At 53.3% G+C, this 23,279-nt stretch overlaps 1 protein-coding gene and 1 pseudogene across 3 annotated transcripts in view; both read left to right on the forward strand.

Moving 5' to 3' along the window:
* Window positions 1-9,460, forward strand: part of LOC311174363 (coatomer subunit zeta-2) — a gene marked incomplete at both ends in the record, with an annotated part of 19,313 nt that extends 9,853 nt beyond the window's left edge. For both annotated transcript variants that reach the window (XM_084238664.1, XM_084238665.1), the window contains one exon: window positions 9,140-9,460. In XM_084238664.1, the coding sequence (XP_084094790.1) occupies window positions 9,140-9,187 (48 nt within the window). The remainder of the gene's footprint in view (window positions 1-9,139) is intronic.
* Window positions 93-9,050, forward strand: LOC311172715 (coatomer subunit zeta-2-like; annotated as a pseudogene). Its single transcript has 10 exons — window positions 93-149; window positions 325-393; window positions 2,535-2,616; window positions 3,156-3,247; window positions 3,706-3,761; window positions 4,436-4,513; window positions 6,680-6,731; window positions 7,315-7,353; window positions 7,916-7,985; window positions 8,981-9,050. The product of its transcript is annotated as a coatomer subunit zeta-2-like (transcript).
* Window positions 9,461-23,279: the final 13,819 nt, after the last annotated feature.

The raw sequence follows: 23,279 nt of genomic DNA on the forward strand, positions 1-23,279 counted from the left end.
CCCCGGCCCAGGTTCTGTGATACACTCCGACTCGGCCTCTGCAGCAGTCAGTGCATGACAGAACTTGGGCCCGGACGGACCTTCTGCACCCAATGGGCACAGCGCCCACCCGGGGCCTGCAGTGGAACACCTGCCTGGGAGTGGAGCAGGCACCGCTGTTGGCCCATGTGGCACAGGGTTGGGCTGGAAGCAGCCGTTGACCTTTGGGGGTGGGTTTCTGGAGCCCAAGGCCCTCATCCAGGGGCCAGCAGAGCCCACAGAGCCAACCTCAGGGTGTCTGCCTTGAGCCTGGGGCCAACGGAGCTCTTCCCTTGTCAGTTGCAGGAACCTTCCCTCTACACCGTCAAGGCTGTTTTCATCCTAGATAATGACGGACACCGCCTGCTGGCCAAGGTAACCTGTCACCCTCACCTGGGGGTCCCTGAATACTGTGCTACTGTCCCAAGAACAGAGGGCCCCACCCAACTGACCCCCGAGTCGGGAGACTCCCTTGTGGGCTCTTGCGTCTCAAGCAACTCAGCTTAGACCCTTGCAAAGGTCATTCTGTTCCTGTCATACCGCGGATCCTTAAGGTGGGGGCAAGGGACAGGGGGAGTCTCTCCCCTTTGTTTCTACTCACTTTCCCTTGAATGTCTTCTCATCATCCTACCCCTGGACAGCTGGAACCTAGTATGGAAGGGACCTGAGTCCAGGTCTAGTCCCCAAACTCTTGTTTCTCATACACTTTAGTAACCACTAAGGATTTAGCCCAAAGAGTCTAAGAAATCAGAACCAGATAAGATTTTGGAGACCACATAATCCAACTCTTTTCACAAATGAAGAAACTGGGATCTAGAAAAGTGAAATGAGTTGTGGGGGTGTCAAGTACTAAGCGGAAAGTAGAGATCCCAACTCAGCTCTTTTGACGTGAAGTTCTGGGTGGTTTTCACTGCATACCTGTTCATTTCTCTTACCTATCCCAGGGAACTGGCCTGGGTAAACCAAGCTAGGATAACCCAAAATAACTGTCTGTCATCAACGCAATTAGCTACTGAAGAATTATCGCATCTAAGTTGACTGTGAATTGTTTTATAGATTGTTTGGGGCTGAAACTTTTTGTCTTGACTTTCAAATGAGCTTGTTCATGCAGGTAGGGGGCAGCAGGAGACACTAATTTGTCTGCAGACGGCACAAAGGGGGAAACTCCACATGTAGGAAACTGAAAGCTGAACTGAGCACTCTTGCCCTAGCAGATGCTCAGGGGTGGATCAGCAATGCCAGAGGATGCAGGTCCTCCTCCCTGCAGCAACCATTCATGATTTCAATTTCAGATTAAGAAATTGAGTCAGAGAGAGGCTCACCAAACCCAAACAAGAAAAACATTTAGTAATGCAAAGTTGCCAGAACTTTTCTTAAATATATAACCTTCATCCTAATCTTGTCTGAAATCAGATGCCCTTGGTGTTGAGTCCCAGCTCTGCCCCTCACTACTGTGAGATGTCAGGGAGGTTCCAGAACTTCTTTATACCTTAGCTTCCCCGTCTATATGATGGGGAGACTAAAGCAGGTATTATTTTTTTTTTCTAAATTTTTTTTTTAAGATTTATTTATTTATTTATACAAGCACTGGGTACAGTCAGAAGCGCGGGAGGGTGAGAGAATTCACCAGAGCCAGAGCGGGGAGCAGAGCAGGCAGAAGGACTGAGGTACACTGCTGAGGGGAGCAGCGGGCGGCAGGATAGGTCTGCACGCCATGTGGGACCCTCCTCCGGTGGCCGGGGAGCAGCTGGGGATCGAACCTGTGCTGCAGAGGCTGCGGGCAGCTTTGCAACCCAGTGCTCAACCGCTGCGCCACCGGGGAGGCCCAGATATTATTATTTTTTAAAGATTTATGTTATTTATTTATGCATACAAGAGCTGAGGTGTAGGCCAGAGGTACAGGGTCGGTTGGGGGATTGAGAGGATTCACCAGAGACAGAGAGGGAAACAGAACAGGCAGATAGACTGAAATACAATGCTGAGGGGAGCAGTGGGCAAGACAGGAGAGGTCTGCTGCGCAGGTGGGTCAGCTCCCTGGCTGGGGATTGAACTCGTGCTGTGTTGGCTGCCAATGGCTTCATAGTGCTAAGGCTTAACCCCTTGCGCCACCAGGGAGGCCCAGTTAGCAGATGTTATGCTTATAGTTGTTGGGATGAAGTTCCCTCTGTACCCCATAGAGCCAGAGAAGATGGTCAGGCATACTCAGGAATTGGTAGTGTTCTGGTGCTAGGTAGAACCAGTGCAACTAGTGACTGGTTTAGCACACCTGCCAGATATACAAAAGCCTCCAAGAAATCAGGAAAGGAATCTAGAAGTAAGACCCCTAATTTCTCTACTTCTTTGCTCAGAGTTTGTGTTTATGGGGAAATAGAGGAGACCAGGTCTAGAGGGTGGTACCGAGATGAGGCACAGCAGCGGGGTCCTCCTGGCCAGCACCCACCATTCCTTACCACCCAATCCAGGGATGAGGCAGGCTCTGTGAACGGCTATCACCTTTCTCCTTCCCTTTCTCACAGTATTATGATGACACATTCCCCTCCACGAAGGAGCAGATGGTCTTCGAGAAAAATGTCTTCAACAAGACTAGCCGGACTGACAGTAAGTGTCTGCCTCATCGTCCCCCAGAACTTGCAGATGCATACCGTCATCCTCCGCCATCTGGACACATCTGTCCCCACTGGACTTACACATCCACAAGTCACTTCCTTTTTTTCAGTTTTTCTTTTCTCTCCTTCCCAGCTGTTTTCCTCTCCCTCCAGAGAGGGAGCCTTCACTGCCCGTCCCTCTCGCCGTCCTCCCCAGCACACCTATACCTCTCTCAGTGGAAGAGGCCAACTGTGTTGCGGGTCCCCCACCAGCCTGGGTCGGGTCCAAGGTGTTGGACGTGGTGGGAGGGTGGGCGGAAGGTCAATTTGCTTTGGGTTTGTTGACTTAGGCAGTTTCTAGAAAGAGCTTGGGGTGGAGGAAGAGGGGAGGACACTGAATAGCCTCATGGTCAGTCCCAGGTGCTGTTCTTTTCAAGGGATCTTTGGAAAGGGAAGAAGGAAACAGAGAGAGTGCAGAGCTGGGGACAGGGAGCAGGGGCCAGGCTTGGGCCAGACAGAGGGGCCAGAACTGAAAGCCTCCTCCACTTCCAGGTGAGATCGCATTTTTCGGGGGCATGACCATCGTCTACAAGAGCAGCATTGACCTCTTCCTGTATGTGGTGGGCTCATCCCATGAAAATGAGGTGAATTTAGGAGGCTGGGGTGACAAGGAGGGTGTTGATGGGGGAATTGCTGGGTTCTAAAGGCTTACCGAGAAGGCACCCCTCCTTCTAGGCTCTGGTGGAGGGGAGCAGCCAGAATGGTCTGGGATAGTGGAGACCCCTGATGCCCCTTAGGTTCCTTGCGAACCAGAAACCAGACCAGTGCAGGAGCCTCTGTGTCTTTCTTAAATGTCACCAGAGGGGATATACTCGATGTCCTACAAGGGCACACCCGTGCTTCCTGCCTATACATGGCAGGTGGCCTCTGAGGTTGAGCTGCAGGCTGCGATGTCTCTGGCCCTGTCTCTGTCTCTGGCCCTGTCCTCTCTGAGAAGGGAGGCCTGCCCAGCCCTGCCCACACAGCCAGCTCTGAGGTCCCCTTCCAGCCTCTTCAACCTCAAGCTCTATTGTTTTTCCCTCCTGTATCCGCCCACGCCCAGCTGATGCTGATGGCTGTTCTCACCTGCCTGTTTGAGTCCCTGAACCACATGCTGAGGTGAGTGCAGTCCTCGCCCTCTGAGCCCCCAGCCTGCAGACCTTGATACGTCACAGAGACAGGGCCCTGTCATTCCTGCTTTCTTCCTCAAGTCCCCACCGGACTACGACTGGAGCTGGAGATCCTCCTCCAAGGCCCCGGCCATTTTCCTGAGCACCGTGGTATCACCCAGAGCAGAACCATCTGGAGGCTATGGCCAGAAAATGAGGTCTAGAGAAGCTGAGGCGTTTGCCTGTGGGCATAAGTTAGTCATAGTGGACTAAAGGTCCAAACTCAGATTTTTGGACTTGAGGCTCAGGGTGGTTGTCACCGCAGCCCCATTCAGTTATCTGGTATCTGTCTCAGTCCACACCGCCTGGGTCAGCCAAACTAGGACACTCCAAAATAAATGTTCCCAGTCAACACAATGAGCTCTACAGCAGAGCCACAGCATCGCAGCTAGCTGTGAAAGGCACTAGCGTGCCATGGCGGGGCCACGCTTATGTCCCAAGTATGGGGCTCGGGCAAGGGAGGCTTAGGGAAGCAGCCCTCTGCTTAGGAATTCCTCACACAGCTGCCGCCCTCACCCCCAGTGCCCTGGCCCCTTGACATTCTCCTCCCCAATGCCTGTGGGGGGTAGCGGGGGAGGAAGCAGGACCTGGCCCTGGAGGCTCAGGAGCTGTGTCTGCCTTCAGGAAGAACGTGGAGAAGCGCTGGTTGCTGGAGAACATGGACGGAGCCTTCTTGGTGCTGGACGAGATTGTGGATGGCGGGTGAGGACGGGGTGGAGGCGGAAGGGGTGGGGTGGAGGGAAGGGGGTTTCCAGGCACATTCTCACAGGGAAAAAGCGTGGAGGGTGTTTGGTCTGGATTACACCCAGTTGTTGCTGGCCCTCTGGCCAATTTCCCTCTCGCTCCCCGCATCATATCCTGGCGGTCCTGTGCCCCCACCCCACTCGTGAGGAAGGAGCTTGATTTCACTGTCAGCCAAAGTCAAGCAACCAAGAAAAGCAACCGGTTTCTGATGATGGCTGACAGCTGAAGGGGCGGGTTTGGGGGGAATGGTTTGGCTCCAGTAGCCAGAAGCAGCAGGCAGCCCCGGAGCCCCCCTAAAAGGACTTCATTCAGGCAGAGCCCTGTCAGCGGCTCGCCTCCAGCTCTCAGAGCTCTGTCCACATCAACTAGATACATGGCCCTGATCCGCAACCTGCTCCCCTGAGCCTCAGTTTCCCCATCTTTCAGGTGGGGATATGGGAACTGCATCACAGGGCTGTGGGGTTAAATGGGGTGATATGGGCAAAGCCCATGATTCCTGTTCAAAAAAATGCCACCTCCTGTAGGTACGCTACTGCAGTTGCCACTCGAGCACCCCGGAGCTGAACTGCCTGGGTTCGCTTCTACACAGGATTTTTTTCTATCTGTGGATTCTGTTGTTACAAATTCAGCCAACCTCATGGGGATACAGAGCCGCTGGTAGGGAGGGCGACGATAAAGCAATACTCAGATTTGGACTGCCCCATGGATTTGGTGTCCCTAAGCTCCTGAGTGTTCAAGGCCAACTGCATATTCTTGGGAAGCTGGGAGCCTTGATTGGCAGGGAGGCAACATTTGGGAGAAAAAGCGCTCCGGTTCTAGGGCACAGGGTAACCGAAACTGACCGCTGTAAAGACTCCCATATGCCTCTGTCCTTCATCCATTCTCGGGATGAGGAGTCAGAGGTTCAGCGATTCAACTGACTTGCCCAAGGTCACATAGCGAGGAAGGAGCAGGCACAAGATCTCAAACTGGAGATTGTACTCCCCATTGTGCTGTACCCACACACTGCCTGGAAGCAGGGGGTGGGGGAGGGGGGTGTGGGTGGCGGGAGCCATTGTCTGGGAGATGGACTGTGGACCTCCCCCTCCGTCCCTCTGCAGCTGTCTGCCTGGTACTGCAGGACCTTGTCCTAACTGCTAGGGCCCCAAAATGAGTAGGACCAGGTTTTCTGGAACCAGAGTATATACGATTTGTTGAGCCCTCTTTAAGGAAAACACACACACACAATTACAAATACAAAATGAAGTGTAGGACCGCAGCAGGGCCCCAGAGGAGGAGGCTGTAAGCTGCAAAAACCGCCCAGCCTCTGCTCCCTCCAAAGAAAATGGGGGACATATCAGTCCAAAGGCAGCACCTGCACTGGAGCCTTGGCCTGTGATGCTTCTGTCTGTGTGGATGAAGGCGAGGGAGCCTGGGGCTGGGGGTGCCCAGAGATGGGGTCTACTGGGGGCTCTCAGGAAATGTCTGCTCTTCCCTGGGACTGCTACAAAAGCAAAACCGGACTTGTGTCACATGACCCTGACAGGGTGAGGAGGACTCATACAGTCCTGGGGTCTCCCCACCCACAGTGAGCGCCCTCACACTCTACCCTGGCACACACCCACTAACAGCCACAGAGCGCCCCCAGTGCACCATCAAAGAGTGCTGTTAGCAGAGAGAAGCCTCGATGTGTGGGTGACTCAAAAAGGAAGAGATTCTGATTTGGGGGATTCCATTTCTTTGTGTATGGTTTAGCATAAGATGACAGTGAAACAAGATAGGTACCCCATGGGGCTTCCTTTTCCCCATCTGATTCTGCTCTAGACTGAGAAGGTGAAGTGAACTTTCAGGAGCTCTGAGTGTTGAGTCTCTGCTTTCCCTTGTTCATTCTAGACGCGATTCGTCACCTCATTTGAGCCTTTGCTCAGCCCACCAAGTGTGTGGGCTCCTGGGTTTGACTGTAGAGGAGTCAGAGTAAAGGCCCTTCAGGGGAAGGGGGCGTTCCCACTGGAAATAGCCAAGAAACCCCACAGCAGGGGATCTTGCTGGGTATGTTGAGGCAGGGAAGAGCTTCACAGGGAGAAGAGGCACAGGGGAGAGTCATACCACCTCTCCCCCCACCCCATTTTTTCTCTCATTTTGTAGAGTGATTCTGGAGAGCGACCCCCAGCAAGTGGTCCAGAAAGTGAATTTTAGGGTAAGAAGCTTCCTGCTCCCACCCCCTCCAACTCTCACCTCTTCCAGCCTGCCACCCCATCCCCATCTCTTGTCCTCCCTGTTCATGGGGTTCCCAGGGCCGGGATGGTGGGGACCTAAGCGCCTTTAGCAGAAGCAGTCACCAGGTTGATGCATATATGGGGGAGTGGCAGTTTTAGGGTGCTGTCGTAAATGAGATACCCTGTCCTCTCCCATGGCGGTATCGCCAAGCACCTCCCCATCCACACTGGTGGGAAATATGGGTTGGGGAAATCAACAAATCCTTAAAGCAACACTAGGAAGCTGCCTCGGTCTTGAGGTTGGGGAGTGGGGCTATAGCTAGATTCTCCCTAGTTGGGCTTCCGTGTCTGGATGAAGCCCTTCTTCCACCTTTATTCCCCTTCACTGCCTCACCCTCCTTGTGCCACAGACTGGCCCCAGGGGTCCTGGCTTCCAAAGGATAGGACTCAGTTCTGGATCCCCTAATCACTGCTCCACTGCCCCCCACCCCGCCCCTTTCTCCCATCTCTCTGCACCCAAAACCTTCACTTACCCTGACTACTCCATGATTCTGCTTCCCGCAGGCAGATGACAGCGGCTTGACTGAACAGAGCGTGGCCCAGGTAGGCCTCCTGCATCTTCCATGGCCAGCAACAGGCCTGAGAAAGGAGAGCAGGGCATCCTAAGGGGCCCTGTGTCCCTGTCAAGGCTGAGAAGTCAGGGGTGTGGGGGCAGGGATGGGCAGTGACAGGGCACCTCTTGGAGGGTCACAGAGTGGAATGGGGCTAGGCTGAGTGCCTACCCAGCAGCCCGCCTCATGTCCTGGCATGTAGCACACTGAACTGAGGTGAGCTGCCCACCCTGGAGGTGGCTGGGTCGCTTGTTCCCCAAACCAATCTGGTGACTCTAGTCCTTGATCTTCGCCCCCAACCCAGAAACCTCTCTTATTTAGAATTGTTAAGGAACCCTTAAACCAGATATAGGATCTAGCTTTCTCTACTCACCAATTGCCCCCTGACCTAAGTGACTTGGCTGTGGGAACTTCTACCCCTTACAGTCCCCAGTCCTCTCTGGGGGTGCATGTGGAGCAAGGGAGTTCCTGGATCTGTGGCCTGACTGATTTCACAGCTGCGCAAACTTCCTGCTGTCAGGCTGATGCTTGACCTCTGTTCTGTCTGCCCGCAGGTCTCTCTATGCAGACTAATCCTGCTTTTACGGAGCTTCCCGCCCTGGCACTAACTACCTCCTGCTGTGGGTGTGCAGGCCAAAATGGTCATGCGCCATCCCATGTGGAGCCCAGGTGTGGTGTCCACTTTCCGTGCCTGCCCTTGGTGCGCTCGCTGCCTTTCCTCCTCCCCGGGACCTGCTGGGGTGAATGCAGCTGTATGGTGATTTTCAGGGCAGAAAGAGATTAAGGGGCAGTGAGCACAGCACATTAAAAACACTCCCAGGCTGTATGCCCCGCCTCACTACCTACATGCTGGGTGACCTTGGGCAAGTTACTCATCCTCTCTGGGCCTCAGAGAATCACGGGACCCTCCTCATAGTTATAAGAATGAACTGAGTGAATGCCTGGAAAGCTCTTAGCACATCTCCTGTTTTTCAAAAGGGGGAAAGAATGAAGGTTTAGCACTTTCAATGAAATTTTTCAGTCAAAACCAAGGAAGATGCAAGTAATGAGTGAGAGATAAAATGAGGAGAAAGTTAGAAGTTGGCTAGAAGAAGAGGGAACACCCCAGGGCGAGACTGTGCAGGAGGCTGGGACTGTGTGGAATGGACCATTGTGGGAGGGGATGAGGCTTGTTGGCTGGAGGGACAATTGGAGGGACAAGGCTGGGGTCCTCACCGTGCTGGCATCATGTGTGCACAGTTGTATGAACACCAGATGGAGACTGTTTCCTCAGCAGCACTGAAAGTGAACACATCTGAATGCAGGTGTTGGCAGCAGTGCCCGGCCAGCCACCCTTTGCCAGCTGTGCCACATCAGCAGCAGATGGGGTGGGGTGTTGAGGGCACAATGCCAGTCAAGGCCAGAGCTAAGGGTTTCTGAGGTATCCGGGCACAGGAAGTGTCAGGCCTGGGTCCACTTTGCCTGGACGTGGCACTGTGGGCGGGAGCGGCCTGAAGTGGGGCAGGCAGGCTGGCTGCCACACCCCAGGCTGCAGATGTGGGAGCTGGAGGCCTGGGCAGGCCTGGGCCTGGCCAGGGAGCTGGCTGCAGCCTGTTTGGGCTGCTCTTTCTGTCTTTAAGGCCTAGCCCCGCTTACGCCAGCAGAGATGAGCTGCTGCCACCTAGTGACTGGGGGTTGCAGGACACTTAGGGAAGGGGGCCTGTAGACCTCCCTTTAACCGCAGCGTGAAGGCACTTAACATTCCCCCCAATTCTTTCTCTCAACCTATCCCCACCCAGGTTCTTCAGTCTGCCAAGGAGCAAATTAAATGGTCATTACTGAAATGAAAGCTATGCATTCAAATCTCCCTGCCTCCGGACCATTTCTCCAATCCTGGCAGACTCCAAGGGACAGGAGAGACCCTCCCTCTGCATCCCCATGCCCTCCCAGAATTGGCTCCCAGGGTCTTCTGCCAGGGACTCTGAGATGCACAGGGTTGGCCTCAGCACTGAACCACCCCCTCTCGCTGCCCCGAGAACCGCTAGGGCCACTAGAACCAGCTGAGCGGCCTTAACGCAGCCCTTCGACACCCCCGGCCCCAGAGCCCTAATAAACCCGCATTTGCCTCCTGCCCATGGTTTCCTTTCTCTCGGCCTGGGAAGTGTGTGCGCGTGATCCAGTAAAGCTTCCTGGGCTTTCTGTGGCTCATCTTCCCGTGGCCAGCGCCAGGGTGTATCCTGGTGGCTGTGTCGTGGGAGGTGGGGGGGCTGCCAGGGGAAAGGGAGGTTTAACTTCGTGAAGGGGCAGGGCACTAACGCCCGAGTCCCATCTTGGCGCCAGGGCTGGGTGTGGCAGTGACGTTAAGAGTGGGAGTGGCGCAGTTTGGGGGAGGGGGGTGGAAGGCGGCGGAGAAGGGACCCCCCAATGGCGCATGCTTCCGAGAAAAGGCCCGCCAGAGCGGGGGCGCACTTGGTGGCCCCCTGGGGACTCGTGGCGTCAGTTTTTCCATCCCCAGCCTCCAGAAGGGAAGGGCGTGGGGCTTCCTCTGGGCAAGCTAAGCCACAGCTTGCCTGTTTTTCTTGGCACGCCGGGGAGCGGAATTCCTACACTGGCACGAGCCCCGGGCACTGGGGCCGGCGAGCCTCGAGGGGACGGGCCAGCCCCCGCGCGTGTGTGCAGAGCCCCAGGGCGCCCCGTGGGGGTGGAAATCGCGGGCAGGTCGGGACGAGAAGGGCGCAGGAGGATCCCGGCCGCCAGCAGGCAGGAGGGAGGCGCAAAGTCCTGCAGGTGGACGCGACCCCCCAGCTCTGTCCCCAGCCCAAACACCCCCACCCCGGCCCCACCTCGTTTTTCCCTCTCTTTCTCGAACGCATACTTTTTCTGAGTCCACGTAACTACTACCGTCAGGTCCCGCCGTGGCAAGTTTCCCTGGATCCCTCGCAGAGCGCGGCCGCCGCTCCCTGCCCCGGCCCCGGCCCGGGCCCGCCCCTCGCGGGGGCCGCCGGCCGCCGGGAGCCCCGCCCCAGGCCCGCATCCGCGATCCTGTAGCGCCACCTGGCGGGGAACGCGGGGAGCGCGCGCCCTCCGGACCCCGCGCCTCTGACTTTCTCCGCCCCCGAGGCGGGACCGACCCTCGCGCCTAGGAGCTCCGCGCGTGACTCCCACTTCCCGACGGGGCGTTGTCTTGGCAACCGGAACGCTAGGCGCGCCCGGCGGGGGACCCGCCTCGCCGTGGGCACACGAATTCCCGTCTGCAGCCAGTTAGAGCGCAGCGAGTCCGGGGTGCAGCGAGTCCTGCAGGTCAACACGTCCTGCATTATAAAACTCTTGTCTAAGATGGACACCACTGCTTCTGTGATTAGAGGAAATGATCGTTATGTAGACGCACTGGGAACGCTGTTGTGTATGAGTGCGCATAATCCATTCCGGTAAATAATGCCAAAGGCAACTCTGCAAGGGGGCGGGGGGAGAAGAGAATGCTGTTAATACTGCGGAGTTTGGGGGCCAGTGTGGCGACGGGAAATGAGAAATACCCCAGAAATGCTTTTACAAATAAACGGCTTCACCCGGTTGCCCGCCTGCAGCCTCCGGCCCTAAATGGCCGCAAGAACAGGAGGGACCAAATTAGCCTCCTAGCAACCAGGTCGCGCCCGCCCGGCCCCACGATCCAATTACGCAGGTACTGCAAAGGAAGAGCCGGTATTTCACCGGAACCGGCTCGCCGAGCCCTGTGGCCTGCGCGGTTCTAAGCCCATTTCGCGGAGGGCCACACCGAGGCTCTGAAAGGGCCGGCGGCAGTTTCCAGGGGGCCGGGCTGGGGGTGGGGGCGCTGCTGGCGGAGAGGTGGCTTTCCTGCGCCCCGGCCCAGGGCCGTCGGAACCTCTCGTACACGGGGGCTGTACTGGGTTAAGAAAAATCCACGAAGGGGACCCGCAGAGAAGTCACCAGAAAGAAATCCTCGCCCTCTACGGGACCCAGGTTGCAGCAAAACAGCAGGCCCACGCCCGCGTAGGGGGGAGGCGCGCGGAGACAGCAGGGCAGAGGCGCGCGAGGGCCGGGGGTGCCCCGGCCGGGGCAGGGGGGCGCAGTTTTTCCACGCGGAAGCCAAGTTTGCAGACCCGACCCTGGGCTGGGGGGCAGTGGGGTTGTCCGAAGCGGAGCCCCAGCTGCGCCAGGGTCTCCTCCAGGCGCCCGCTGCCCGGCGCAGCCGCGGGGCCGGCGGGCCTGGCGGTCTGCCTGGAGCTCTGCCCGCGGCACCGGCTCTCGCGCAGAGGCCTCATTAGCGCGGCCACAGGCCGGAGCCGGCGGGCGCGCAGGCTAGCGGGGAGGAACGGTTTCGGGAAGGGCAGTGGGTGGTTTCTGGCGGGAGTGACCGCGGGGACCTGCCTTCCCGGCTGCTCTGCTCCCAAGGGCCCCTCCCCTGGCCCCCCGCGCGTAAAGGTGGGAGAGGGGCCTTCGGGGCTCCCCCTCCTGCTCAGTTGGCACCGCAGGAGCCAGGGCCCAGCAGGGCGCGCACAGAAGCACCGACCCCGAGGAGCTGAGGCAGGAGGGGACCCCGAGGATCTGAGGCAGGAGGGGACTCGAGCCACACTTAGGCCCGACTGGGAGCACAGCGGTAGCCCGGCTAGGCCCCGGTTCTCCTTTATAGCCCCCTGAGCAGGTCGCCCCCTCTAGCTCAGCGCCCCCCTTCGCGGCCATTGGCTGGCGGGAGGCAGAGGGTGGGATTGGAGAGCAGCGGGACAGTGACTGATGGCTCCTGCTGACCAGCCCGCGGCCTGGAGAGTCTCTGCTGGACCGTGCCTGTAGGCAAATGCAGCACCAGTTAGGCCTGGGAGTGGGGTCGGGAGGTGAACCCAGGGCTCCCTTGAAGCTCAAACTTTCCCTCCACCTCCCTTTGAAAAGTCTACAGAGAAAAAATAATCTTCCTTCTGTATTTCCAGTAGATACTCTTTAACCTGATGTAGGCAAAGTTAAATAATTTACCCAAAACAGATTGGACACAACCCTACAGGCCTCCCTTCCCTTAGTCATTCAACAACATCCCTGCCTGCCTTCATTTGTTGGTTGCATTGTTCTTTCTTTCCAAGATTTGAATGTTTGCCATGAGCCAGGCGCTAGGAAAGGGAAGGAGGCTGATTAGCAAGAAATTGGGCCCAGATGTGGCAGTGGGGTGCAGGGCTGGAAGAAGGGAAGGGATCTGAGAGACAGTCAAGTTGATTTGTGTTCTGCATGTTGATCTGAGCTGCAGAAAAAAATCAGAGCTTACATTGAAGATGTGTGCTTTTTCCTATAGGTAAGTCAAATGAATCAAACAGCAACCAACTTTACTCTATCTTCAACATGTTTGTATTTTGTATTTTGCTCATCTGTTTCCTCATCTCCTCATTTTACCAGAAAAAAAAAAAAAAACCTGGAAAATTCTTAGGTAATGATCCAAAGAAATGAGAGTGATTGTAAAGCACTTGTGGACTTTATACTGCACGTGTAAGTGACTGAGGAAGCTATATCGATAAAAAAGAATAACATAGTCATACTAAAATAAAGCTGCTTTTGGAATGAATTCTTTTGTCATTTACTAACCGGCTGTTCTGGGCCAGACACCTTAGCGCAGGTTGCTGGGAGCTTCTAAAATGAACTGGAAGACATGGTTGCTGACCCAGGGAGATTAAATTTGACTGGGAACAACGCTCTGTGAGCAGAAATGACAACATTGACAGGAGATAGCGTGTTACATAGTATTTCACAGAAGACAGGGAGAGGAACGCTGGGAAGGAAACAATAAAAGCAAAGCAAAGAAGCAGTGACCGGTGTTCAAGAAAGAGGGGGTGGGGGGCAAATGAATAACTGGAGTGGAGGAGGGGTGTATCGGCATGGAGGCCTGGCTGTGTTCAGAGCTGAGACTGCTCCCCCGGGATAGGCTGCCACAGGGTTGAGTGTCACCCTGAAGAACTACTGCTCTTTACCGAGTTTACTGTTCTGTAAACCCTAAAAACAGTATTGTCCCCAAAACTAACAAGTATTGATAGATGTTGTTATCCCTCTTTTTGCAAATAAGGGAAACTTGGAGTTTGGATAGAATCTTTCTCAGATCCCTTCTCTTTTTTCAGCCCTGCCTTGGAGCACCGAGGTGAGCTTTAAACCCCTGCTGACCGGATGCCACTGCCCACTGTTCTGCCTCCAGCAGGTAGAGCTATGGGGTAGGGCTTGTATTCTAAAGGTAATAGGGAGCCATTGAAGATTTTCAAGTAGTTAAGTGATACCAACTTGATGTTTTGAGCAAGGAACTCTGCCAGCAACGTGGAAGGTGAATTCAAGAGAGGAACGAGTTGAAGGTCAGCATATGACTTATAGAAGGCAATCATTCTCACAAGTCACTTGGCATTCTGTATCCACAACTGGGCCATGCAGCTTGATTGCTGATCTTGTCACTAAACAGCTTGTAAAAATCCAATCCACTTAGCTTGAAGAGTTGGTACTTTGGAATTAATTCAGATAATTTCAGGCAATCATTGTAAAAGAGACCTTTTAAAGGGACCACTTTGCTAGGGTCAATGATTTGAACGTTTAGGTTCTACAAAGTATGTTAAAAAGCAACACATCCTTTTTATTGCTTGTGTATTTGGTGTCTTCTGACCAATCTCACCTACCTCAATTCTGAAAGCAAACACAGTCACCACCACCAAAAAACAAACAAACAAACAAACAAAAAAAAAACAGCAAATAGGTCTGTAGTAAGAAAGTAACAAGAGAGATATGATTTCATTTGCTCAGGACCACACTGTCTCCTCATCCAGGTAATTGATTTTCAAGGCTTTAAAAATAAGTATCTGATTTTCATGGCTGTGGTGAGTCCTTATCCATGAAAACTTGTGGTTGAAAGAAAACTCTGAAAATCATGGAGACTTTCAGGCAACAGCTTCGTGTTGGTGACTGACACAGTTCCTGGAGCAGGTATGTTGGGGACACGTGGAGGGGGTGTGTGGAGACAGGAGTTTCCTGATGGGGTGATTAGAACTCATGTCTCCATCTGGAACTGCTTCTTGTTCTCAGTGGGTTAGGGACTAGCACCACTGCCCCAGAGGGTCCAAGCCTTTCTTCAGAAGACTGAAGGGCTTCTGGAACATTCTCTCCTAAGGGACATCTGGCAAAGTCAGGAATCCGGCATTCTGTTATGGGGAAGCAAATAAGATTAAAAACAAACGCAAAACTTCTGACGCCAAGTGCTATCCCAGCCTTCCCTGCGTGATAGCAAGACGCGTTGGCTCTCCTCGGTCTGCCCAGAAGATGGCGCTGTAAGACAAGCCCCACCGCCATCCTTTTGCGCTTGGGGGACAGGCTGGTCTGTGGAAAGACCTGCAGGAACCAGATCTAGAGGGCATCTCTACCGCCTGCCCCTGCCGCATGGCACTTCTCCCAAAGAGCCGAGCATTGGAGTCCATCCCTAGAGGCCCCCAGGCGGCAGAGCGCAACCTTGAGGGGAAGGGATCCCACGTGAGAGGCGTGAGCGCCTTGCTGGAGCGGGGTGGGGGGAACCCCCCCGAGTGGGGTCGGGGGGTACCCCCCAGGAACCAGGACAACTATTCGGAGAAACGGGGTCCTGATTAATACAGGCAAGAAAATCTGACAGCCCTTTCAACAAGAGATGTGACCTGTCCCCCGGGGGTGGCTGGGGAGTTGAGTGATTCTGAGAGAGCAAGCTGGAGACCCTCGGTGACGAAAAAAGCGCCAAGGATGACTTACCCAATGTCACACAGCTAGCAAGTGAGAGAGCCGGGCCAGACATAAGAGTTTCCTGACGCCCCGCTTGCCTCTCTGTGCCCCCCATACTCCATGCTTTCTGCAGAGCATCAGAACCTAATATTTATATATGGAATCCCAAAGACAAGGAGTGTCTTCCTGGGCAATTAAAAAAACAAAAGCACAGCTCTTGACTCAAAAGTTTTCTTTGCATGTTTTCAATCAGATTTATTAAGGTAAAATTTACATAGATTGAAATTCATCCATTTAAGTGCCTTTTACTTTTACTTTTTTAAAAAAAAATTATTTATTTATGCATACAAGAACTGGGATACAGGCCAGAGGTGTGGGGAGGTGAGAGGATTCACCAGAGACAGAGTGGAGAACAGAACAGGCAGACTGACTGAAACACACTGCTGAGGAGAGCAGCGGGTGAGACAAGAGAGGTCTGCTGTGCCGTGTGGGTAGCTCCCTGACCGGGGATTGAACTCATGCTGCAGTGGCTGTGGATAGCTTCATAGTGCTGCATCTTAACCCCTTGAGCCACCAGGGAGGCCCTTAAGTTCCTTTTTCAATGCATATCTGCAACTACACTGTATAAGGTATCTGGTACAGTTTCTAGGTACATCAATTCCAATAAATTTTTTAATAATGAAATTAATAATGAATGCTATCAGCTGCATTTGTTTTCAAACAACAGAGAATTTATATACAAAATACAGAATAGCTTCTTGCTCTGCTTTCTTTTAATAGAACTTATGTAAATAACTCACATTTGTCACATTCCGTAAAGGAATTCTGCATATCTTCTACATGTGTAACTGTCCTGCACTCCCTGCAGCTGTGAGGTAGGCAGGTACTGTCACCCCACCTGACAGGTGTGGATACTGAAGCTGCTCTCTGGTCTTGGGGTAGCAGCAGGGAGGAACCCTGGTGTTGGCTTCCTTTGGAGATAGGTCTCTCTGCTGTGAGGGCACTGCTCTGGACCCTGCCTTCCGATCTGTTTCCTGGTGAACCCAGAATGTTTGCCAGAGCTGGCAAGATGCGTTATCTAGAACGACAAAATTGCTAGCCTTAGGCTAATGGTAGGTGGATGGGAGTGGAGGGAGGAAATGGAGAATCGGACACATCTCCCCAGATTCCAGAAGAAACTTTGGGGGCAATATTTAGAAGGTAAGAATCCTGGAAAACCTTGCAGAACACTGTAACCCCTCCCTCTGTCCCCCAAGGCGGACTGGGATGCTGTTAAAAACAGGGAGGCTGTTTTTATGCAACAAGGATGAAACCGGTTTTTACAAAGGCTGGAGAAGCATGTCTGGATGCTATACCAGGCCCAAAATGGATTTCCAGGGCCTGAGATTAATATTATTCCCTCCTGAAAAATTGGGGGGAGGAGGGAGTGTGGCTCTCTAGTTCTGTGCCCCTTTGTTCTGGGGGTTGTAGTTGAAGACTCTTTTATGTTCTAAATGAATAAATTTAGAAAAGTTAGGGTACAGCAGGTGGGGAGGTGAGGAGGGATTAGCAAGGAGGGACAGGGAGGCTGGGCCACCACGACAGCCTGACAGCCCCAGGCTGGACAAGAGCACTCACTGGCCTTGCTGAATGAGGCCCTCCAGAGGATACTCAGGTTAAAGCTCAGACCCTGCACAGCAGCAGGGAGGAGTGAATTGGGGTATTCCGGGGCAGATTGACTCAAGGGACGTATTTGTGGAATCAGAGGCCCAGAGGCAGCTGTGTGCAAGCTACTTAGGATCTGGGCTGCAAGAGAAATAAGGAGCTTCCCTGATGACATCCTTTCTCCTCCTCTTTCTGACTCACTTCTTCCTTCCACTCTCCTTAAACCTGCTGAATCCCTTAGGCAGCTGGGATCAACATAAGCTAGAGGCCGATCCGTGTACCAGGGAAATAGGGGAGCCTGAAAACAGCAGAACCTGAGAGAGGTATCCGTGTACAGGGCAAATGAGGGGAGCCTGGAAACAGCTGAATCTGGGGAGATGGAACTGCCTAGTGAGAGAGCAAGGGGCTTCTGGAAACTGCCGAACCCAGGGAGGCCAATTTGTGTACTGGGGAAACATGGGGGAACCTGGAAACAGCAGGATCTGGGGAGACAGTTTGTGTACAGGGGGGCAGAGAGAGAAGCCTGAAAACAGTTGAAGCTGGGGAGGCAGATTCGTGTGCAGGGGGAGCAAGGGGAGACTGGAAACCGCGCAATCTGGGGAGATGCAGCAGAGTCCTGCTGGCGCTTGGGCAGCCTGAAAACAGGGGCTCTCAGGGGATGGATATGTGTGTGATTGCAGTGGGGGGATAGGGGTGCCTGGGGAGTCTGAGGAAGGGGGTTCGGGGAGATAGGCAAACACCGGAGTGAAGCCAGAGAGGCAGATGAGTGGCAGGGGTGGGGGGCGGGCACAGTGGAACCTCCTTCCCAATGGTTTTGAGTCAGACCTCTGCTGGGGACACCAGATTTCCCACAGGGAAAGGAGAAGGGTTTTTTGTGGACAGTTGCCGTTCTGGTTCTAAAATGCGCAAAGCCTGGAATTTTCTAGGGGAGCCAAGGAGTTGGGAGCGGGGGATGAGGAGGCTGAAAGAGCCCTGTCCCACCTTGGACTAGCCGCCTTCTTCCCCATCCCTGGATGACAGGGACAGGCCTCTTTCTCCCCTTCCACCAACCAGCCTGACCCCTCCCCACAGTGGTTCACTTCTGACTGACAGACAGACAAAGACAGAGCTGCAGACAATCGATGGAGGGAGGCCCCACAAAAGCTCCCTCCCCACCATCACCCCGAGGGAGGCCCGGGCCAGTGGGGTGGGGGTGGGGGGGAGCTGTCAGTCCAGCCAGGCTGCCTTCAGGTGACAGGCTTTCAGGAGACAGGCCGCCCCCAGGCTTGGAGAGGCCTGACATTTTTGGGATTCTGCCTGTGCCTCTTGGAAACAGAGTTTCCCAGAGAGTGGCCTCTGAGGAAGGGGAGGGCCCAGCTGAAAGCAGAGCCATGTTTGATGGCGTCTTGGGCCAGCTGTGGTCTCTCTCTGGGTCTCCATCGGCTCATCCCTAAAGTGAAGGATCGGTCTAACTTTCAAGCCCTTGCAGCTCTAACATGAGGTTCCTACTGGACTCAGGAGGGAGAGTTCAGAGTAGCATTTCTTCTCATTCGCTGACACTGATTAGGTCTTTGCAGGCAAACGTGGGAGGGGGAGAGACATTGGCATCTCGGATGTTGTAGGAGGGTTTTAACAAGCTTTCTGTGGCATTGGTAGAATTTTTCCACTTCTGATTCCTCTGAGGGAGTCCCTCCCTTCAAACAAACAAACAAACAAAATGTCCTTTTGCTTCCAGGCCAGTGATTTAGCCTGGAATATGGCATCTGCCCTGGGTCTCTTCTCAGTCTCCCGCAAGGAGCCCCTGTATCCTCTTTTGCCTGTCGTCTTTGTCATTGCCTTGTTTCTCCTGGTGCCAGGAATGTTTGGGAGGGGGCTTGTCCCAGGGAAAGGAATCTTCGCCCCCAACAGAAAGACCTCTAGTCCAAGGCCCTGAGTCTTGACCCTGAGCCTCAGCTGCCCCTTGCCTACCACCAAACCTGAAGAACGGACTCAGTGCTTGACCTGCCGGGCTACCTGGAGGTACATCTGAGACCACCTCCACAGACCAACCCCCTCAACCTGGGAGCATGGAAAGTGTGTGTGTGTGTGTGTGTGTGTGTGTGTGTGTGTGGTGGGGAGATGATCAGAGTAACGTGGGCCTAGCCCGGGCCAGCTGGCATTATATGAGCGCCTCTGGACTCCCCTACCTCTGAGTGACCACCAGGGCCAGCCGGGGGCACCGCTGGAGTACTGACGGCTCCAGACTCCCACCTCACCTCCGGTCTGTGCAGGAGAGATCAGGCCTAGCCCTTCCAGAACCATAATGGAAGAGTCCTGTCCAGGGGAAGGGGCCTGAGGTGGTGGCCTCAACATAACCAAGAAGCGGGGAGTGGGGGAGATGAGTCACCAGAAGACAGTAAAGAGAACTGCACCCCAAGGCTCCAGTGCCACGGGAGATAGCCTCAGGGCACAGAAGCTCTTTCTAACTGCGCAGGTCATTCCCAAAGGCTGGCGAGCAGGGGGCCTCTCTCGCATCCGCTGTTCTGGGTACCCTCAGGGATGCACCGGCAATTCTTAATGAGCCCCAAGGATGCGGGAGCCGAAGGGGGCAGTGGGCTGGGCAGAGGCGGGTGGGCTCTGCCAGGCCGCAGGGAGGGGGAGGGGAGGGGATCTGATTAGAATCCGGGCCGTATGGCGAACGCTGCGGAGATGGAGGTAATCACTGAGCGGGCGAGACAGCGTGCTCGGCGACAGCAGGCGGCCCGGCCGTCGCCATGGCAACCGCGGCCTCCGGGGCGCGCGGCTCGGCGCAGCTCCGCGTCCGCAGCGAAACATCTGCTTTGCACGGGGCTGCTGGGAGCCGGGGGGCGCGGGCGCGGCCGTTCCCCCCACCCCGCAAAAAAGAAACAAATTAGGCCAACTGTCCAATGAGGGGCCGCAAATGTATTTATTACTGCGAGGGAAAGGTTGTTCCGGAGCGCAGTTTGATTAATGTTTGAGTCTTCAGCTTGTCAGTCTGGTTTTGTCTCTCGCAAAAGGGGAAGGGGAGGGGTGGGGTGGGCGGCTGGAAGGGGAGTGGGGAGGAGAGAGACAACAAAGCGGGAGGGGATGTTAATAGCCAAATAGGCTCTTTTTCATGTTTCCCTCAGCCTGCCACCCTTGATGGATGGCTCAGACAGAGACTGAGCGCATCGGGAGACGCGAGCCCCTCCGGAGAGCTGGGGGGGATGGAAGAGGGGGGCTGCTGGAGCCTGGCTGGGGTCTGGGAGAGGGAAGTCCCGGAGGACTGCAGGGAACAGGATGGCCCCAAGAAACAGGCAACTCCTAGGGAAACCGGTGAAAAAATGCACAAATTGTGGACGATTCGAGTCACCCGTTTGCAGCCTTGGGCCCAGAGGTGGGAGGGCGAAGGCGTCTGTCCCCTCTGGATGGTAGAAATGGCCCAGAGACGTTCACCCCGGGTTTAGGGATGAGAGAAAGGAGGTGGGCCAAAGACTATGGCTTCAAATTCTCCTTCTTTCTTTGCTGTCACCCTTTCAGACATATTTCCCATCTTCATTTTTTGCTCCATCTTCCTTCCATTCTCTTTGTCTCTTCTTCCATTGTTTCTTGACTCCATGTTCCCCTCCTCTCTTCGTGACATCAGCTGGCTGTGATAGGATCTGCCTTGCCGGGATGTCTTGTGTGAACAGTCTTAACACATACAATGCATCCTATTTTCTCGTTTGTTCCTGGCGTGGTGGGGGAACTGAAAGCCCCTTGCGAACACCTAACCTGACCTGAATTGTAAGAAAACATAGCCCTACTCTCTCACCTCCCTCTGTATCCCCTGCCCTAGTCCACTGGGAATAGAGGTGGAAGCTGAAAACGACAGTTTTCTGGTCTAACTTGGGATTCAGAAGCTTAGGAGAGGACTGTAAACTCAGACGGTTCTGCAGTTAGAGACTTCCCTTTTACTATTTACTATTTCTTGCCAAAACGCAAAGTGGAAAGAAGAAAGTAGTGCTTTAAAGCCGGGGTCACATGTTAATGCAACTTTGCAGCTCATTTTATCTTCTACAAGAAAGGATTGAATTTGTACATTTTGAAGAGCTTTGCAAGAGTGAAGTTATTTAACACTGGAGAAAACTGGCCAGACAGATAAGAGCCCCATTTTCCGTGGAAAGTTTTTATTTATCATTATCAGCATCCCTGTTTAAGGTCTGGGAGGGGTGGGGAGTGGGGAGTTATCCTCTCTGTGGCCACGACATAGTGGACAAGAGCAGGGGCACTGAAATCAACCATCTGCTTTGAATCCTGGCTTCTCCTCTCACTTGCTAGATGACCATGGGCAAAGTATTTAGCCTCTCTGAGCCTCAGTTTCCTTATCAGTAAACTGTGGATTATAGTTCTGTAGGTCACAGAGTTGTAGAAAGGATAAATGAAGTGATCCACGTAGAGTTTAGTACTGTGCCTGATGGTTATTATGTGCTCAGTATGTGTTAGCAGCTATTATTATTCAGCTGACTCTTTTCAAACAAATTCCATGATTCCCATCACTGCACATACATTGAGTTCCAGTTATATAAATGGCATCACATTAAATATAAGATGGAAGAGAAGAATATGACGTCTGCTCTTAAGAGTTTATAGTCTATCTTATGAGAAAGAGTAGATACACTAAAATGACACATTGTCTAAGGAGTTAGGTTCCAACTGCTAAATAAGTAGTGTGGACATCAAGTGCTTTCAACACGCAGCTTGGAAGGATTGATGGACTTGGATGCATGGGTCCCCTCCAACCCCAATGGAGCCATGGTCTCTAAGGAAGTGAGGGATGAGTGGAGTGGCTTGAAGAGAGGAATAGATAGCAAGAGCAAAGGCTAAGAAGATGGTTTGTTCCCTGGTGGCGCAAGGGGTTAAATCACAGCATCTATGAAGCTATCCACAGCCACTACAGCACGAGTTCGATTCCCTGCCAGGGAGCTGGCACACATGGTGCAACAGACCTGTCTCACCTGCTGCTCCCCTCAGCTGTGTGTTTCGGTCAATCTGCCTGTTCTGCTCCCCACTCTGTCTCTGGTGAATCCTCTCACCCCCCGCATCTCTGGCCTACACCCCAGCTCTTGTATGCATAAATAAATCTTAAAAAAAAAAAAAGACTGCTCTTAGAAGTTAAGGTTCATCATATAGCAAGAACGAATAGCCCTTCTTGGGAGGCAAAACCCGGAAGTTCCAGCAGCTCATCATTTTAACAACGAACCAATAAGAATGTGCCTATCACAAAGACCTGTTTTCTAAGATGGCGTGTGCCTGGGCTATCAGGCAGTGAGGCAAACTTCCAAGAAAATGCCCAGGAGTCATTCCTTCCTTGGAGGATATTCCCTCCAAAGTCTCACTGGGGGCTGCACTCCTTCCAAGTGCTTATGTTACTCAAAACACATGCCAGGGCTTCATAGGAATTGCCTTCTGAATCTGCAGATCACTTGTTTTTTGCTGCCTTGCAAGTACAGGGCTTCATCCTTGGAAGGAGGGATGGGCTGACTGCTTTCCTTAGGTTGGCATTTTTCGAAATTTTCCAAACTGATTTTAGTCAAGTGTTGAAACAAAACTGTGACCTCCTACTAAAGATCATGACCCCTGAATGCCATATATGATCCTGTAGTGGATCCTGGACTGGGGTTGGAGGGAGGTGGGGGCTGGGAACAACTATGGGGGACATTACTGGGAAAGTTGATGGAATTGGAATATGGACTGTGAATTACATAATCGTCTTGCAGTATATTAAAGTTCTGGATTTTGGTGATGATACTGATGTTTGTGTAAGAGAATATCTTTGTTTTAACGAAATGCATACTAAGTATTTAGGGGTAAAGGAGCACATTGTCTCCAACTTACTCTCAAAAAGGTTGGGAAAAAAACTATTTACAATAGCTAAGATATGGAAACAATCTAAATGCCCCAAAACAGATGGCTGGATCAAGATATAGAATATATATACAATGGAACACTATTCAGCAATCAAAAAAGATAAACTCACATTTTACGGTAACATGGATGGTGCTGGAAGGGATTATGCTAGGTGAATTAAGTCAGAAGGAAAAAGAAAAATATCGATGGTTTCACTTATAGGAGGAACGTGGGGAAACCATATAAGGGATCAGAAAGGAAAAAAAAGACAAAACTAGCAGGTAAATTATAAATCAGAGGTATTGCAGGGAGGAGGGAGAGGGATCAAAGCAGGGGAGGAAAGAACACAAGAGACCGTGGTGATGGTTCATGGTTCATGGGTGACTTGGTGGTGGGAATTTTGTGGGGATTACACCTGAGAGGAGAAACCAAACATTGTACAAAAAATGAACAATGATGGAGCCTCCCTGGTGGCTCAAGGGGTTAAGTCTCAGCACTATGAAGCTATCCGCAGCCACTGCAGCACGAGTTCGATCCCTGGCCGGGGAGTTGACCCACATGACAGAGCAGACCTCTCCTGACTCGCCTGTTACTCCCCTCAGCAGTGTATTTCAGTAGATCTGCCAGTTCTGCTCCCCACTCTGTCTCTGGTGAATCATCTTACCACCCTCCCCACCCCTACACCTCTGGCCTACACCCAGCTCTTGTATGCATAAATAATCTTTAGAAAAGAAAAAA

The sequence above is a fragment of the Talpa europaea genome (assembly GCF_964194135.1).
Source record: "Talpa europaea genome assembly, chromosome: 7".
NCBI lineage: Eukaryota > Metazoa > Chordata > Mammalia > Eulipotyphla > Talpidae > Talpa > Talpa europaea.